Raw genomic sequence first — 14996 nt, forward strand, 5'->3', positions numbered from 1 at the left:
AATGAAAACTAGAGTTCCTTATGTGACGGTTTTATTTAGACCCGAGTGCAGCAATTTCAATGATCGTCTGGAAACGGTCCATGTGCAGTTCGTCACTCAACGTCCGCTCTGTTTAGTTAACCACCTGCCGCCAGATACGTAATTATACGTACATATACCTACGGTTTGTACAGCAGACCACGCAAAAGGGATGTCTTTTCTTGTAAATAATAAATACTCGTCGTGCGATCTCTGTACATTTCGTAATCTAATAATAGCACTAGATTGCTTATTTTTACAAGGATGTTGCGTATTCGCGAACACGGATGCCACGTAGGAACAAACCATCTTCTTTCGATTTCGAAATCTTGTCCTCATTTTTAACGTTCTCTCTTTTTTCGCCGTCCAATTCCACCGATAACTGTGATGGAACAGGAGTTGAAGGAAATGCGAAACGCCAACGCAAAAAAATTCAAGTTGAACAAAATGTCGAGTATACCGTGATGGTTTGCCTTACTATTGTTTACCTTGCTCTACCTTAAGGCACTACCGTCCGCCCGGTACAAACTTGGCCAAATCACAACATCTTTTCTTAGAATATAAGATGTAACTAAAAATATACATGGTTTCCGCTCGCTTGCATTTGCATAATGTATTCTTAAAGTCGATGAGCCAGCACTTAACCAAATGGCAGAAACGACTTGTTTTGTTTGTTGTCGATTGACACGCTTAGCTTAAACTGATATATTTTTTCAAAGAGGGCCAGGTTTGCTTTGCAAATGTTTGAAGAACAAACCCGTTTAGAACGGAACAATAATCCAAGGAAAAAATAGAACATTTGAGCTCTGGCTTCATTAGCCGAGTCATGCAACGATGTTTTTGTTTTTGGCGGGAAACGTTGTTTTGTGAGGCCTCTCCTGTCAAATAGCAGTCGGCTTGTGGTAAAATTTCGTTTACGATTGAATAAGAATAATAATGGCTTCCTATTCCGGAAATCTAACGCAACTAAGTGATCTTTTCGGAACAGCGGATACTATATCAGAGACCGAAGACGCCGAATTCTTATCTGCTTCTGAAGCCGTCAAGAAACTCGAAGAGGTTTGGAATGATTAGACGTGCCAAAAATGTCCTGTTTGATGTTGACATTCCTCTGTATTATTGTATGTCAAGAGCTGGCTCAATGAAATGCTCGCCCCAGAATTATTATCTCCACAGACTGAGCTAGTTGACTGTCTTTTAGAGCAGACAAAGAACATGGAAGAGAATCTGATGGCCATTTCTAAATCAGATTTTCGATTTGCTTTGCATCGAATGGAAGTATGAACTACTAAATCAAGATTATGCCCTTCCCCCTTTACTAATATATTTGTAAAACATATGTTAGGTTGAAAGAATACGCTATGTAGTTACATCATACCTAAGAATACGTCTGGAGAAAATAGAAAAATTCCTTGGCTACTTGTTGAACAATGAAAACAAAAGACAACGAAATGAACCAAGTTTGCTTACAGAAGATGAATTAAAATTTGCACAAGAGTATAGTATTACCAGTTATTTTTGTTAAGTTCCTCTAACAACCATATTGTTTGTTTTTTGACAGACTAAACTCCAACACAGAAACCCACCTAAAAACTCTTGGACTCAGACACATGCCTACAAACATGAGAGAAATCAACACCCAAAAATTCATTACAACTCCAAACCGAGATAGCTACGTTTTCGTATGCGTTAAGGATGATGCCCCCTCAGTTCTTGTGAGCGATGGCACTAGCGAGTAAGTGTTTATATTGAATTCAAATAATTTTTTCTTCACATTGTATTCAAAATTCTTATTTGATTTTATCAGGGGTGAAATAGAAGTGGAACTGCTGATGAATTCTCAACATTTACTTCCGTATAGATCAATTTCAAGCTTGTTGCAAAATAATACGGTCAATTTGTTGTAATTTAATTAAAGCTACACTTTTTGTAAAACTTTTATGTAAAATTTCTTCAGGAATACAGGTAAATTTACAAAAAATTAATTTATTTTCTATTGAATACAACATACAAAAGGTGGCGCTAATGACCAAGTTGTTTTTTGAGCCGAGAAAAAACGTCTGCTAACTAACTTGTTAGACTTCATGAACTCATATAGCCAATCACTTTCCTTGCAATCACAAAGCTACATCCTGTTAGTTGATTTCTGGTTTTGACAGTTTCTTACTGATACTTGAGACTGAGACCCTTTACATCGGTTTATTGATAATATAGCCTTTCTCCGTAATTGTATGCCCAAGGATGGCTGAAAATTTCGGTAGTATTTTCTTGTTTACTTGTTGTTCATTAGACAAACGTCAACCCATTTTTTTATTGTTCAAAAATTCACAATGCTAATCAATTCTACTTTTATCTTATTCAGAATTCCTTTTCAAATTTCTTGTCATTGGCAGTGCAGGCACAGGAAAATCCTGCTTATTACACCATTTCATTGAGAAAAAATGTAAGCCATGCTTTTATTTTTTTTTTGTATTGTAAAATTTCAAATGTGTAGATAGTTTGTAGATAGTTACACAACAAATGAAATTGTCTTGTATATGAAAGGTAGATTGTTCGTTTCGTACTGTAAATTTGCAGTTGCTTTTACAGCTTGTCTAACAGGACTTTTTTTTGCAACAACATAATTCATTATTAATGCATATTTATTAAGAATTCCCTGTTTACATTTTCTCTTGGTTCACAGTCAAGCAAGACAGCAGCCATACCATTGGCGTGGAATTTGGTTCAAAGATTGTCACAATAGGAGGAAAACAAGTGAAGTTGCAAATATGGGACACTGTAATATAGCATATTCAATTGTATTCGGTTTACCTAATAGCTAAATCATTGTTTGTGTTACAGGCTGGACAGGAACGATTCAAGTATCACAATTGTCTCTTGTTGAATACTATCAGTTGAATATGCTAATTTTTTTGTAATAATTGAGGTCCGTTACAAAAAGCTATTATCGAGGAGCGGCTGGAGCGCTTTTGGTCTACGATATCAGTTCGAGAGAAAGTTACAACGCCGTTTCGAATTGGCTTACTGACGCTCAAAATTTAGCAAATCCCAATTTGGTTGTTTTGTTGGTTGGGAACAAAAGAGATTTAGAAGAAGATCGACAAGTTTCATTTCTAGAGGCCTCTCAGTTTGCACAAGAAAATGGTAAATCGTTATTCGTTTAAGTAATAGTTTGTAAACATTTGTCGAATTCAAGATTTCTTTTTATTTAGATCTAATGTTCCTAGAAGCCAGTGCGTTAACCGGTGAAAATGTTGAAGAGGCATTCCTGCAATGTGCAAAGACCATTCTTTCTAAAGTTGAAACGGGTAATGTAAATCCTAAATTTTGTGTTATAATCAAAATTAATTTCTGTTATTGTTTTTAATATTTAAAGGTGAACTTGACCCCAATAAATTGGGCTCAGGTATTCAGCATGGAGAGACGGCTATTAGAAGATTCCAGCGTCAGTCGACATCTATTTCAGTAAATCCACCTTCATGTTCGGGTTGCAAGATCTAACACTATCAAAAAGAACTTTCAAGACGTAGAGACAGTTAACCATGTCTTAAATTCCAGTGTAATAATAATTCGAAACACGTCTATTTATATATATTTGACGAAACCGCTCGGTATTAATAACAATGTCCAAATTGATGAGAAAAACCGTTCATACAGATTTCAAATTTTCTAACGTTTTTCATCTACATTCTCGAGTTCCTCATTTTCGAATCGACTGTATCCCCTGTGATCAGACGAGAATAACGTCAGAGCAGTTAGCTCAGATACTTTTTCAGGTTCATCGGATTTAAGGATTAGGACCAGTGGAGCAAAGACTAAATTCAAAACACCCATGCAAAGCATCAGGCGAGGAAAGCCCAAAGATTCCACCAGCATTCCACCTAACATTGGACCTGTTCAGTAGGAGCAAATTATTCGTCTGTCGCATTTGTAAGTTTAAAAATGTAACTATTGAAATCAACTAACCTAAACAGTAGGCTAAACTAACGGCTGTTTGTCCAAGAGCAAAGGTTTTACCGTACGACGGGGACAAATCGACAATCTTTTCTAAACGTTGACGATTTTCTGCCAGCCTTGGTATTTTAACAGGATAACATTAATTGATCAAAATTGAATGGGTGTTATAACATGGGCCAAACTTACGTAGCCAAGAGAGGCACTAGCGACGCATCAACAGCACCTATCCCGGCACCTATGCAGAAATGCGGACCAGTTAAATGGATGATGGAACTAGCAAGAGGCACCTGGATGATGAAATGAAATTTTCGCATGGAATGAATTTGAATTAAGTATTAAAACAAAATTGTTTACCAAAGTGCAAGAGATACCCAATATTATCATAGAGAGCATTGCCACTTTCCAACGACCGACACGGTAAGCTAAACCACCGAGGAAGTGAGTGGTTAACAAGTAACCGCAACTGTCGGGAATAAAAACAGCTCCAAGTTGCCAACGCTGTAATAGAAAATAGTCGTCGGATTGAAAGAGCAATAATAACTTATTTAGATTAAATCAATTCTGACTTCCGGTTTCATAGTCTTCATGAGCCAAAATGGCAAGCACGGTTCCAGAAGAGACATGACCGATGTGGAAATAAATATTGCGCCAACTACAACACCAAGAACCAAATGGCGATGATGGACATACTGCTGAGGAGGTTCAACAGGTTTCCGGCTAGGACAATTTTCCGCTGAAAAACAAATGTCTTCTTCTATGGATTCGTCTTCATTCCTCTGTTGTTGATGATCAGAGACGCGCAGTGTCACCGAGAAAGCAACTACGAATCCATTTTTATTAAGGTTGGCTAAATTCCATGTCCTTAAATGACTTTTACCTAACAGAAGGGCAGCCAAGAAGGCGATTAATAGAAATGGTACAGATTTTCCAGTAAGCTGATATAAGAACCCGGCGATTGGATAACCTAGAAGGACTCCAACGGCTCCTCCACCTAAAGCCTAGGTTGTACCAATAAATGTCAAATAAGAATTTTAAAAAACACTTAAAATTAGTAGACAGATACTCGGCCAAGAGCTTCGCTTCGTTTAGTCTCTTCGCTGTAAGTTGACGCTACCACCCCAAGGCCTACAGAAATTTGGCATTCAGTTCCAGACATAGTACATAAAGGGAATTGAATTAAAACGACCAGCAATTGTAAAACAAGCGGACGTGATGCCTTGCAGAGCCCGAGCTGACGACAAGATCTCATAAGATCGACCAAAGGCAAAGAGCAAAGCGCATAAGATTAAATTGACGGTGCCAACGAGAAGAGGCAAAGCGAATCCTTGTCTCTGGCTGACGACGGCTATCAAAGGATTAGCCGCCAGCTGCACGATGGCTTTTAAAGAGAGCAGGAATCCCAGTCGACTATTATCGCCTATTTCAGGCTGGTAGCCTCGGCCAATGTGGAAGTGCTGGGCAGACGATTTCAATAAGTTGTACAGGCTAGACGATGTTTCGTTGCCAGTCTCGGGGCTGACAAGCGTCCCGTTTTCTTCCTGTCCATTTTCAGCACGGTGTACAAAATGCGGGAGAATCGGCACTGATTTCAAAATTGATTCAAATATGAGCGGGAAACTTAATATCAGATAATACATGTTAAATGATCTTTTACCAACCTACGGCCGTCAGTAGAAGATTGTCCAGCAAAAGAGCGAAATAGACGCTGAGTAAAACAAATTTTTCGGTAACTCCGCGTTCTTTGTTGTAGAACAGCTTCCTCATGTTGGATATTCTTCCGCCTGTCGAAGCTGCTGGGCTCAGAACTGGAGCTTTTAGGACTGTGTCCTGTCCTCATATTTATAGCAGTTGATGGCGTTGACTTACAGCCCAGTCAATGAGTATTAACTCGATGAAGCGCACGGAAGGATCGATCCTGAAAAAAAAAAAATCTGGTTATCGTAGCCGAAGCCACCAGCAGTCATACGTGTACGGTCGGCTAAACAATAAGAACAACTAAATAAGCAAAAAACCTCTTACCAGACTGTAACTTAGCACAAAGTAAGATGACAATTAAGAAACGGCATTGGAGTGTGAAATTAGAAAAGGCTTCGTGGAGGTTTTTATTTTAGACTGTGGTAGAGGGGCTCAGTTTAACTTGATGAGACCAACTATAAGACACTAAAATAATCCCGATTCGTTCACAGGATATTAGAAAACCGATTTTATGATTAAGTGGTTTGATCGTTTGGATTTAGGGATGAGAGAGTCGATTTAATTTCTATCGATATCTTATTATGCAAAATTAGATTATTAGAAGATTAGTGTCGTCTGCTTACGTTTTGTTTAAAAGTTTCAAAAAAGAGACGAAGTATAATTAGATAGAAGATGTAGAAAAACGTAGCGATTAATTTTTTTTATGGAAACGTACAGTGTGTTACTGCACGAAAAATAGCATAACAAATAAAATTACAAAAATGTGGTCGTCGTATGAACTCGGTCGCGGTTCTCCATGCTGCTCTCCAATCCATGCTTTTTGTCAGGTAAATTTAAACTAAGAATACAAATTAAATTATTATATGGGAGCTTAGAAGTGTTGGTGTTAAGCCTGTTCCAAATTTGTGAAAAGTTATTTCCTTACCGATTTGATCATATGCCTCTTGACTATGCATGGCAGTTTGTTTGCACTGTAACCTTATTCTTCTTTGTGCAGATTTGAGGCCTGGCTGAGCCAGTCCTCATAAGTTATGTAAGTTTGGCTTGTGCTGGTATATACTTTGAATTGCCAACAATCCCACTATCATTGCTAGGAAAATAATTCTCGTTACCTTTATTCCTGGAACATTGACTTGGAGCTAGACATTTCAATGATGCATAACTTGCAAAATGCAGTGCATTATATAGATGAAACATTTAATTCTCATGTTTATTAACAATTAGGGTACAACCACTGCTTTATTTTCAACTATTCTTAGCTCTTGTTGTTTCTGTCATTATTTTTTCGTAATAACCCATTTTTTTTTCATTTAGATAAACAGCATCCCTCTTGATTGGAGGAATTACCGATGTAGGGCGAATTACGACTCTTCCCTTTTCTTTAAATCTCCTCTGTCCTCGTGTACACCCATGTGAGTGTGGGCGGTGTATTCACGAGGACCCCCTTTTTCCTATCTCGCCTGTTGGCGGATTCAACTTCTCTGCGGATGAAGCCCTTGTGGATCCCTGGCCGAATTTCCCAGGCTCAAAGGTAGGACAAATTTATCTCTATTCTTCCTTTTTGACTATCCTGTGGAGTTGATTCTAAATCGTTACGAACTACGATTATTCCTGAGGCTGACTGTTGTTTGTTGACTCAGTAAGGGCTCATTGTAAATTCTCATTGCCCAACTCACAACTTTGTGAGTAACAAGTTATTTTTACTGGCATGGTGTTCTTGTTCAAAGTATTACATGACTTGTCGCTGGGTTGTTGACGAAACCAAAGGATCAAACACGGATACTGAAACACGAACACGTCTCTATTTGTTAGCCAAGCCTATTTGAGCTGCTAGGGGTCATTTTGAGAATCTACTTTTTTTTTTCTACGACAGGTTAAACGAAAACTTTTGTTTTTCTAAAATCTGAGGAATTGGTGTTAGACACGTGCAGAGTTATGATGTCGGCTAACCCAGACGTGGGGTGATGCAATACGTCTAGTCACATTGATATTGTAAAAATGCGGACTTTGCCGGGTGATGGAACAATGTGTACAAAGACTAAACTGTCTGCAATAATCGCGTGACATTGAGGAATTGTCGAGATCTTCGTCCAAGTCGAGCAAACAAAAAAATTGTTGCGAATGATAAGAATGGCCTTTCACACCGAAAATAGCATCTTAGATTTTAATCTGATGGCGCGGTCCAGTTGGCGAACATCTTCTGTCACGCCATGCAGTATTTGCGAATGTAGGTTAAATAGCCAAAACATGTGTAAAGACAAATCCGCGTACGGAATCGTTGACGCTCTGAAAACTTGGCCGGCCATGAGTATATAGATCCGCTAATATCAAAGAATGGACTGGCACGTTTCTTTTAAAAACCATTGGTTTTTAAAAAGTTCCCCACTGGAAAATCAACCGTGTCAGCTCCAGCTCGGCGACGTCAGGATCGTAAATCCTCATAAAAGTGTCTTCGGAGGCACTCGTCAGTTTACGAAACGGCGTGTAGTAGTGGTAGACACTAGGTATATTATTGGTGACGGCCTCGACGTTTCACAGCCATCATTCATGGAACTGATGGAGGTATGCAGTCCTGGCATTGACGCAGTTCACGGCGGTGGAGGGTTCCAGCAGCTATTCTAATCCGGACGTGAGCCAAGTCAATACCATAATACCTCCGCCGGTCTTCTCGAGAAGAATGTGGTAACAAACGACGTAGGATTTTGGGATATACAATGAGCGTTGGTAGCCAAGAATGATGATTCTCTGCCGGGGAAAAATGGAGAGCACAATAAAACATAAATGATTAAAAGGCGGCGTTAATGTCCAAGCTCCGAAACTCTACTGAACAATAAGCAATATGTTTCAAGGGTTTCTTTTTTAACCAAAACAAAATTTGAAATCTAATAACAAAGTGTAACTTGAACGGATTACTTTGTGTTTTTGTTGTTTGAGAATTGCTGTGATTAAAATAGATACTTTACAGACATTGGAATTCCGATTTGTCAATCAGTTCGTGAATGTTTCGTAATCAAATTTGTAACTTGTGTTGACTATACGACGCATTGGGTATACAATGACGGATTCATCGTCGTCATTGGAAATTTGGGAATTTCCATATCCAAATAAGCGGCTCCCCGGCAAACAACAACGCGTGTTATTATGCAATTTGAACTCGACCGTTTGTAAATGGTACGTCAGTCCATAATGTTTACAGCCCTTTCAGAACTGCTGAGACGAAAAGAATTTTATACACTGACTAATGGAAACCCAGGCATTAAATATGGTACGTAAATTGGGTTGCTTTAGACTCAAATTGCACAGATTTTTCTCAGCTTTTTAGTATAGTCAACGTTTCATATTGTAAAACATGTGTTTCCGGGCTTGCCGCTAATATATTCAGTCAAACAAGTGTCGGATTAATAGGCAAGGAAACAAGAAGAAGAATTTTACTTTTTCAAAAGAAAACAAGAAACATTTCCGAGAGGAAACCAGCTCGAGTTTTGAATTACAGACGAAACAGCATCACATTTCTTCATCATCGGTCAAATGGTTCGATTCCTCCATGTTTGTGTTGTTGTTGTTTTTTCTCTCTCGCTTGGTTGTTATTTGTTGATGTGGCGGGTCACATGGCGTTGCTTTTATTGCTTCTGGGCAAGCGAGTGACGCTAGCAAGATTTGCTGCTCAGTTCTTATCGAGTATAAAGGACCTCGAGTTGGACAGGATAACTTCATTCGATCACAGATTCACAGCTAGCCAGCATCAAGTCTACAGAGTTCCAGAAGGAGGAAGAGTACATTAAACTAAAGAGTTGTCTTGATTGAGTTCGCAAAAGTAATAAGACGAACGAAAAATGTTGTCGGAGAAATTGATTTTCATTCTCCTGCTCGCAGCCGTTGCCACGGCTATCCCACGTAAGTTTGTTTTAATTATTGCATTTGATTGATTCGGTTATTTTTTAAATCATTCCCGGTCGGGAACTAGAATTATCGCTTCAATGGGTTATCATTACACTGCAAGATTTGCACTTTGAACTTTGATGATGGCCTCAAAACCAGCTAGTTTCTAGAGAAATGATGGGGAATAAAATTAACAAAGTGTGTTTACATTAATGCCATCAAATACAGGACCCGATGACAGCGAAGAGTCCAAGGCCGACGACGAAGATGATTGCTCACTGCCGGCCATCCAACCAGGAATAAAAAAAAGCTGTAGTGGTTTTTTAACCCGTTGGACATTCAATAATGGCGCCTGCCAACAAATCACTTACGGCGGATGTGGAGGCACGAAAAACCTCTTCGAAACCGAATACGCTTGCAACGCTAAATGCAATAGGAAAGGTACTTTGATTCTCATTTTCCAATAGAAATTCATAACGGAATTATTTGGCTCACACAAATTTATTGTTTGCCATTTCAGCTTTGCTTCGAGGACCGCCGGGTGCTCGATCCAGCGAATCCGCACCTTCTCCGTGCCACTTACCGTCTGCTGCCGGTTATTGCCGTGCTCACATCCCCAGTTTTTACTTTGATTCGGTATCCGGTGAATGCAAATCGTTTGTCTACACCGGATGCAAGGGAAATGCAAACAATTTTTTTTCAATGGAAGACTGTCGAAAGACCTGCAAGGTCAGGCAGATAGTTGCAGTAACGCTTCCTGCTACTATTAAAGGTATTTCATTTTTGCTGTAAAATAATTATAATAATCGCTAAACAATATACTTATCGTTTTATTTATAATGCGTAGATTCTGCAAAGACCGTGAGTGACATTTGCAGTCTTCCACCTGACAATTCGAAAACCACAGGCCGTGCTTGTATGGCTTTTGTTCCATCCTGGACTTTTAATTCCACCTCGAATAAATGTGAAAGTTATGTTTACGGAGGGTGCGGCAAAACGGCTAATCTTTTCAGAACGGAAGAAGCCTGTCAATCCACATGCGGATCAACAGCCAGTAAGAATCAGTTGAAACCATTAATGAAATCAAATCTAATCATTCATTGTATTAACTTTTGCATATATTTCAAGAAACTGTTATCCACGCCTCAGTTCGAAATCAGGAATCATGTCTTCTTCCTGTCGCCAAGGGTCCTTGTTTCGGCTTCATGAAACGCTACGGTTTCAATAAGGTAATTAACAAATGTATTTTGATTATCAGACGACACCTCAACTTGACGGTTTGTTCATTTCCAGGAAAAGAACAGGTGTGAACTATTTACTTATGGAGGTTGCCAAGGAAACAGTTAAGTAACTTATAATAAACTTATTATTAATAAATTAACTTATTAATAATGTTAACTTATAATAAATTAACACTTAGGTAACAATTTCGCAACTGCTGATCAATGTTTTGACGCATGTGGAGGCGCTTTGCCCAGTTTGGGTAAATAATTTTAACGAAGATTGACGTCAATCTTGGTCTAAATTTTTATTGATTTGATTAACAGTCTCCGAGTGCGAGCAAGTAACATGTCCCATTTCGAACAAACGATATTTTGAGAGAGGATGTCGACCAGATTACAAAGGAAAGGCTTGTTGCCCGACTAGCTTCAGCTGCCGTAAGTTGCCTTAATAATAACCAGTTTCATTTGAAATTAATAATCACTTTCACGGTGAACTTGACTCTCTGCAGCTGATGATAAATCAGCCAAAGGTGTTTGCCATTACGGCGGAGTGACTTACCAATTGGGACAGAAAGTTCCAGCCGTGACTGAAGACCAGCCGTGCAAAACAAATTGCTTCTGCGTTAGCAGTGTCGAGCAGTAAGTGCAAAGTGCGGTCCATCTCGAGAAACGCTGTTTAATTATCTTTGCGTTTCTAGTCAAGACGGAGCGACAATTAAATGCAGCGACGTGGAGTGTCCATTAGTGGATCCGCCATCCAATGGCAAAGAGGGATGCGAATTAGTAACGAAACCCAACACTTGTTGCCCTTCTTATCAATGCCGTGAGTTGTCTCCAGATTTAACATTATCAATTTTTTAAAAAAGAAGAACTTAATTTAATTAAAAATACGAAACATTTCAGACGATCATTCGTCAGAAGAAAAGGAAGTCGATATCTGCTTGCTGAACGGCAAAGAGTTCAACAGGGGGCAAGCCATTCCGACCGGAGATCCATGCAAAACTTGCACATGTGTTGAAGGATTCACAGGTTTCGTACAATTTGATTAGAGTAGCTGAATATTGTAGTGACACATTTATTTCCGTACAGGATTGAACGGACCAGGATGTCGTGACACTCAATGCCTTATCGACAATCGTATCGGATGTGTTCCAGTCTACACGGAAAATGTTTGCTGCCCTACGAGTTACAAATGCGGTAAAATTGCAGTTTTCTTAATGATAAACCTATTTTTGATCAAATTATTTTTGAAAATCAGCTAAAGATACGGTTGCGGCAGCCGAGAATAAGACGAGAATCATCCGTGTGGAAGGCGGACCCGGTAAACAGAGCGCCGTGACACTTCCGTTCTTGATTCCCGGAGGAAACGTGAGAAAATGGCAAGTGAAAGCAGCACTTTGTCTTTTGCCAAGAGATATAGGAAGATGCAGGGCTTCTGTTCCTTCGTTTTACTATGACGCCGATCAACTGAAATGCGTGCTCTTCAATTTCGGCGGTTGCGACGTAATTATTTAACAACACACATATTTCATGCCATAATTAACTAATCAAACCAATTCAATTTAAAAAGGGAAATGCAAATCGTTTCTCATCCGAGGCCGAGTGTTTGTCAACTTGCCAGCATTCCGACGTGGCAGAAACTGGTACGGTTGCCGAACCCGTGGCTACCGAAGAAACCAAAAAGACAGTCGAAGGAACCAAAAAAGTCGCATCACCTTTCAAACGTAAATCAAACAAATTCTAAAACCCTACTCGGTCTCTTTTCATGAATACTAATTTGTTTTACATCTTTTTCCAGCCAGTGGAGTCGCTGTCACATTACCGGCGCTGATTCCCGAAGATTGGGGCAAAGGAAAAGACTCGTCTTCCATCATGCTCCAGCGATGCTTGATGCCAATGCACATTGGACCTTGCCGGATGTCTCTTGAAAAATTCTATTACGACACTGAAAAGAAAGATTGTCTTTTGTTCTTCTACGGTGGCTGCAAGGTAATTAGAAACTTGATTAACTTTGTAACCGTATTTTTATTAGACGAATTCAATATTCTCCAGGGCAACTCGAATCAATTCGACACAGTGGAGGAATGTCGGCAAACTTGTCGCGTTAAATCTGAGGATGTAGCCAAACCGACTACTGCTATTCAGCAACCGGATCAAGATATAGCTAGTAAGTTACATATCCCTTATTAACAGCGTGTTGAATGATTTTAACCAATTTTTTCTCCAATATAGAAGTCGCTAAGCCGAGCGTGTGTGAAATGCCGCAAGAAGTTGGACCTTGCAAAGGACAAGTACCCGCCTATTTTTACAATAAGGATAGTGGAGCTTGCGAGAGCTTCTGGTTTGGTGGGTGTCGGGGCAACGCCAATCGGTTCGAGACAGAAGCCGAGTGTCAAACGAAATGTATTCCAAGTAGCTTGACTCCAGTATCGGCCGTGATTGGTGTAAAAGGAGCTGCACCTACTTTGGCACCCTCCTCAGGTAGTTATAGTCGCTGCAAATTAATTAAAACATTCACTTGAATTCTAAACTTTTAGACACTGTTGCCGAACACTGCAAGTTGCCCGCTGACATTGGCCCTTGCAGAGCTGCCAAGCCCCGCTATCATTATAATTTGACGGCCGGAGAGTGTCAGCCGTTCAATTTCGGAGGGTGTAGAGGCAACAACAACAATTTCCAGACTATCGAACAATGTCAGAGCGAATGCGCTGCTGGTGGCGCCGTCAATCAACCCCTTCTAGCGTCGATTAAAGAACACGTCAGAAAAGAAATGAATGAAGGTAATTGCACAATGCACAATGGAAATAATGTTGTCGTGATTGATAGTTTGTAATACATTTTCGCATTACTTTAATTTAACAGAGGAAATCAACAGGTGCAAATTACCAGCCGATGTCGGTTTCTGCCGCTCTTTCCAGGAGCGATTCTATTACGACAGCATCGAGAGTCAGTGCAAGGTAAAGTCATTTTCGATTTGAAAAGTGTTACGAGTAATATTACCAATTATTTTCATATTGTTTTGAATTAATAAAGACATTTTCGTGGGGCGGATGTCGTGGAAATTCAAACAATTTTCCCACATCAGAGGAATGTATGGTCACTTGCGACAGACAAGGGAAGTTGGCTGCGGCTGTCACTGCTGACGCTAAGACTCCCGGTCGATTCAGAGCTCCATCTCGATTCAGAGCTACTCCCGTCGTCGAAGACACCGCCCAGCCCGAAGTAGATACCAAGGAGTCTGAATTAGAAGCTGGTACGTAAAAGTTACATTGTCATTGAGAACTATTGTTAATGTTGATGTCTGCTGCTATCAAACAGCCTCAAGGAGAAGCGGCTTGACTTGCAAGTTCGGCAACGAGACACTAAACTTGGGTGATCGACTTCAGTCGGACGATCCTTGTGAGGAGTGCGTCTGTTCTACGCCACCAGAGATCACCTGCACACGGCAAACGTGCCCCCCATTTCCGGTCCTGAATGGCGCGGCCACCTGCCGAGAGACGGTCGTTCCCGATCAATGTTGTCCCATCATTGAATGCGTCTCCGCCAATCCACCAGTCCTTGATCCGCAAACCATTTGAGTGCTGTGAGTTCATATTTCAATAGAGTGCAGATGGAAGCTGGGTGGAGCCTGTGATCGGGCCTTTTGAGTGGTTTTAGTACCGGCAATGAAGTCTTACTCCGAAAAACATATTACACATATTATATCCAGCAAAAGTCATCCATATGAATTGATCCTTTCATTCTCTCCAAAATCACCTCGCTTGCCTTCAAATTTAGATTCATTTTTTAAAAGACATTTAATTCTCGGGTGCAATGTTTGTTTGATTTCAATAAAGAAAAATTTCAGTAAATTAAACACTTATTGTAAAGAATTATTTTCTATTTCATTCCTTTTTCAACTGTGTTTAAAAGTAGTGTTGGTTCACTTGGTTGTCTATTAACGCAAAGCCGTTGTTTAATTATTCGTGCAAATTTTAACTTTTATCTTGATTGTGGTAGCTCAGTGTAACTTGACGAGACGCACGATAAGACACTAAAATAATCCCGATCTGTTCAGCGGATGTTGAACGCGGGTGAGAAAACGCTTTTTTATCGACTTTGTTTGGAGCGAATTGGCGGTAATTTGATTTCTATCGATATCTTAGCATGGCTAATTAGAATATTAGTGTCGTCTGCTTTCATTTGGACATTTGGAACTTGGAACTTGGAAGTTGGAAGATGCAA

The 14996-nt window shown here is 39.8% G+C and overlaps 4 protein-coding genes across 5 annotated transcripts; 3 read left to right on the forward strand and 1 right to left on the reverse strand.

Annotated features, from left to right (window-relative positions):
* Positions 1–419: 419 nt before the first annotated feature.
* On the forward strand, positions 420–1997 carry LOC124196383 (DNA replication complex GINS protein SLD5-like). Its single transcript, XM_046591440.1, has 5 exons — positions 420–1077; positions 1150–1296; positions 1364–1515; positions 1580–1753; positions 1826–1997. Exons 1-5 carry the CDS (start codon positions 955–957, stop codon positions 1923–1925), a joined length of 696 nt encoding a protein of 231 aa, XP_046447396.1. The 5' UTR covers positions 420–954; the 3' UTR covers positions 1926–1997.
* An 88-nt stretch (positions 1998–2085) lies between these two features.
* Positions 2086–3695, forward strand: LOC124196384 (ras-related protein Rab-4B-like). Its single transcript, XM_046591441.1, has 7 exons — positions 2086–2275; positions 2381–2461; positions 2702–2796; positions 2860–2879; positions 2945–3162; positions 3231–3326; positions 3395–3695. Exons 1-7 carry the CDS (start codon positions 2260–2262, stop codon positions 3517–3519), a joined length of 651 nt encoding a protein of 216 aa, XP_046447397.1. The 5' UTR covers positions 2086–2259; the 3' UTR covers positions 3520–3695.
* LOC124196381 (synaptic vesicular amine transporter-like) lies at positions 3688–6142 on the reverse strand. 2 transcript variants are annotated; one of them, XM_046591439.1, is made up of 10 exons: positions 5995–6141; positions 5634–5890; positions 5162–5557; positions 5039–5100; positions 4853–4973; positions 4542–4795; positions 4330–4473; positions 4162–4262; positions 3985–4091; positions 3688–3911 (listed from the first exon to the last, which is right to left on the reverse strand). In XM_046591439.1, the coding sequence occupies exons 2-10, from the start codon at positions 5737–5739 to the stop codon at positions 3688–3690; spliced, it is 1515 nt and encodes a 504-aa protein (XP_046447395.1). In that variant the 5' UTR covers positions 5740–5890; positions 5995–6141. The 2 variants fall into 2 exon arrangements, with proteins under 2 accessions (XP_046447395.1, XP_046447394.1); XM_046591438.1 differs by having other exon boundaries at positions 4542–4973; positions 5995–6142.
* A 2751-nt stretch (positions 6143–8893) lies between these two features.
* Positions 8894–14623, forward strand: LOC124196387 (papilin-like). Its single transcript, XM_046591445.1, has 21 exons — positions 8894–9564; positions 9778–9990; positions 10070–10321; positions 10397–10603; positions 10678–10778; positions 10843–10891; positions 10970–11032; positions 11097–11207; positions 11282–11411; positions 11471–11595; positions 11676–11801; positions 11862–11969; positions 12031–12275; positions 12343–12496; positions 12571–12761; positions 12825–12939; positions 13005–13253; positions 13310–13552; positions 13635–13729; positions 13806–14025; positions 14091–14623. Exons 1-21 carry the CDS (start codon positions 9504–9506, stop codon positions 14348–14350), a joined length of 3318 nt encoding a protein of 1105 aa, XP_046447401.1. The 5' UTR covers positions 8894–9503; the 3' UTR covers positions 14351–14623.
* Positions 14624–14996: the final 373 nt, after the last annotated feature.

This window comes from Daphnia pulex, chromosome 6 (assembly GCF_021134715.1).
Source record: "Daphnia pulex isolate KAP4 chromosome 6, ASM2113471v1".
NCBI classification, from domain to species: Eukaryota; Metazoa; Arthropoda; class Branchiopoda; order Diplostraca; family Daphniidae; genus Daphnia; species Daphnia pulex.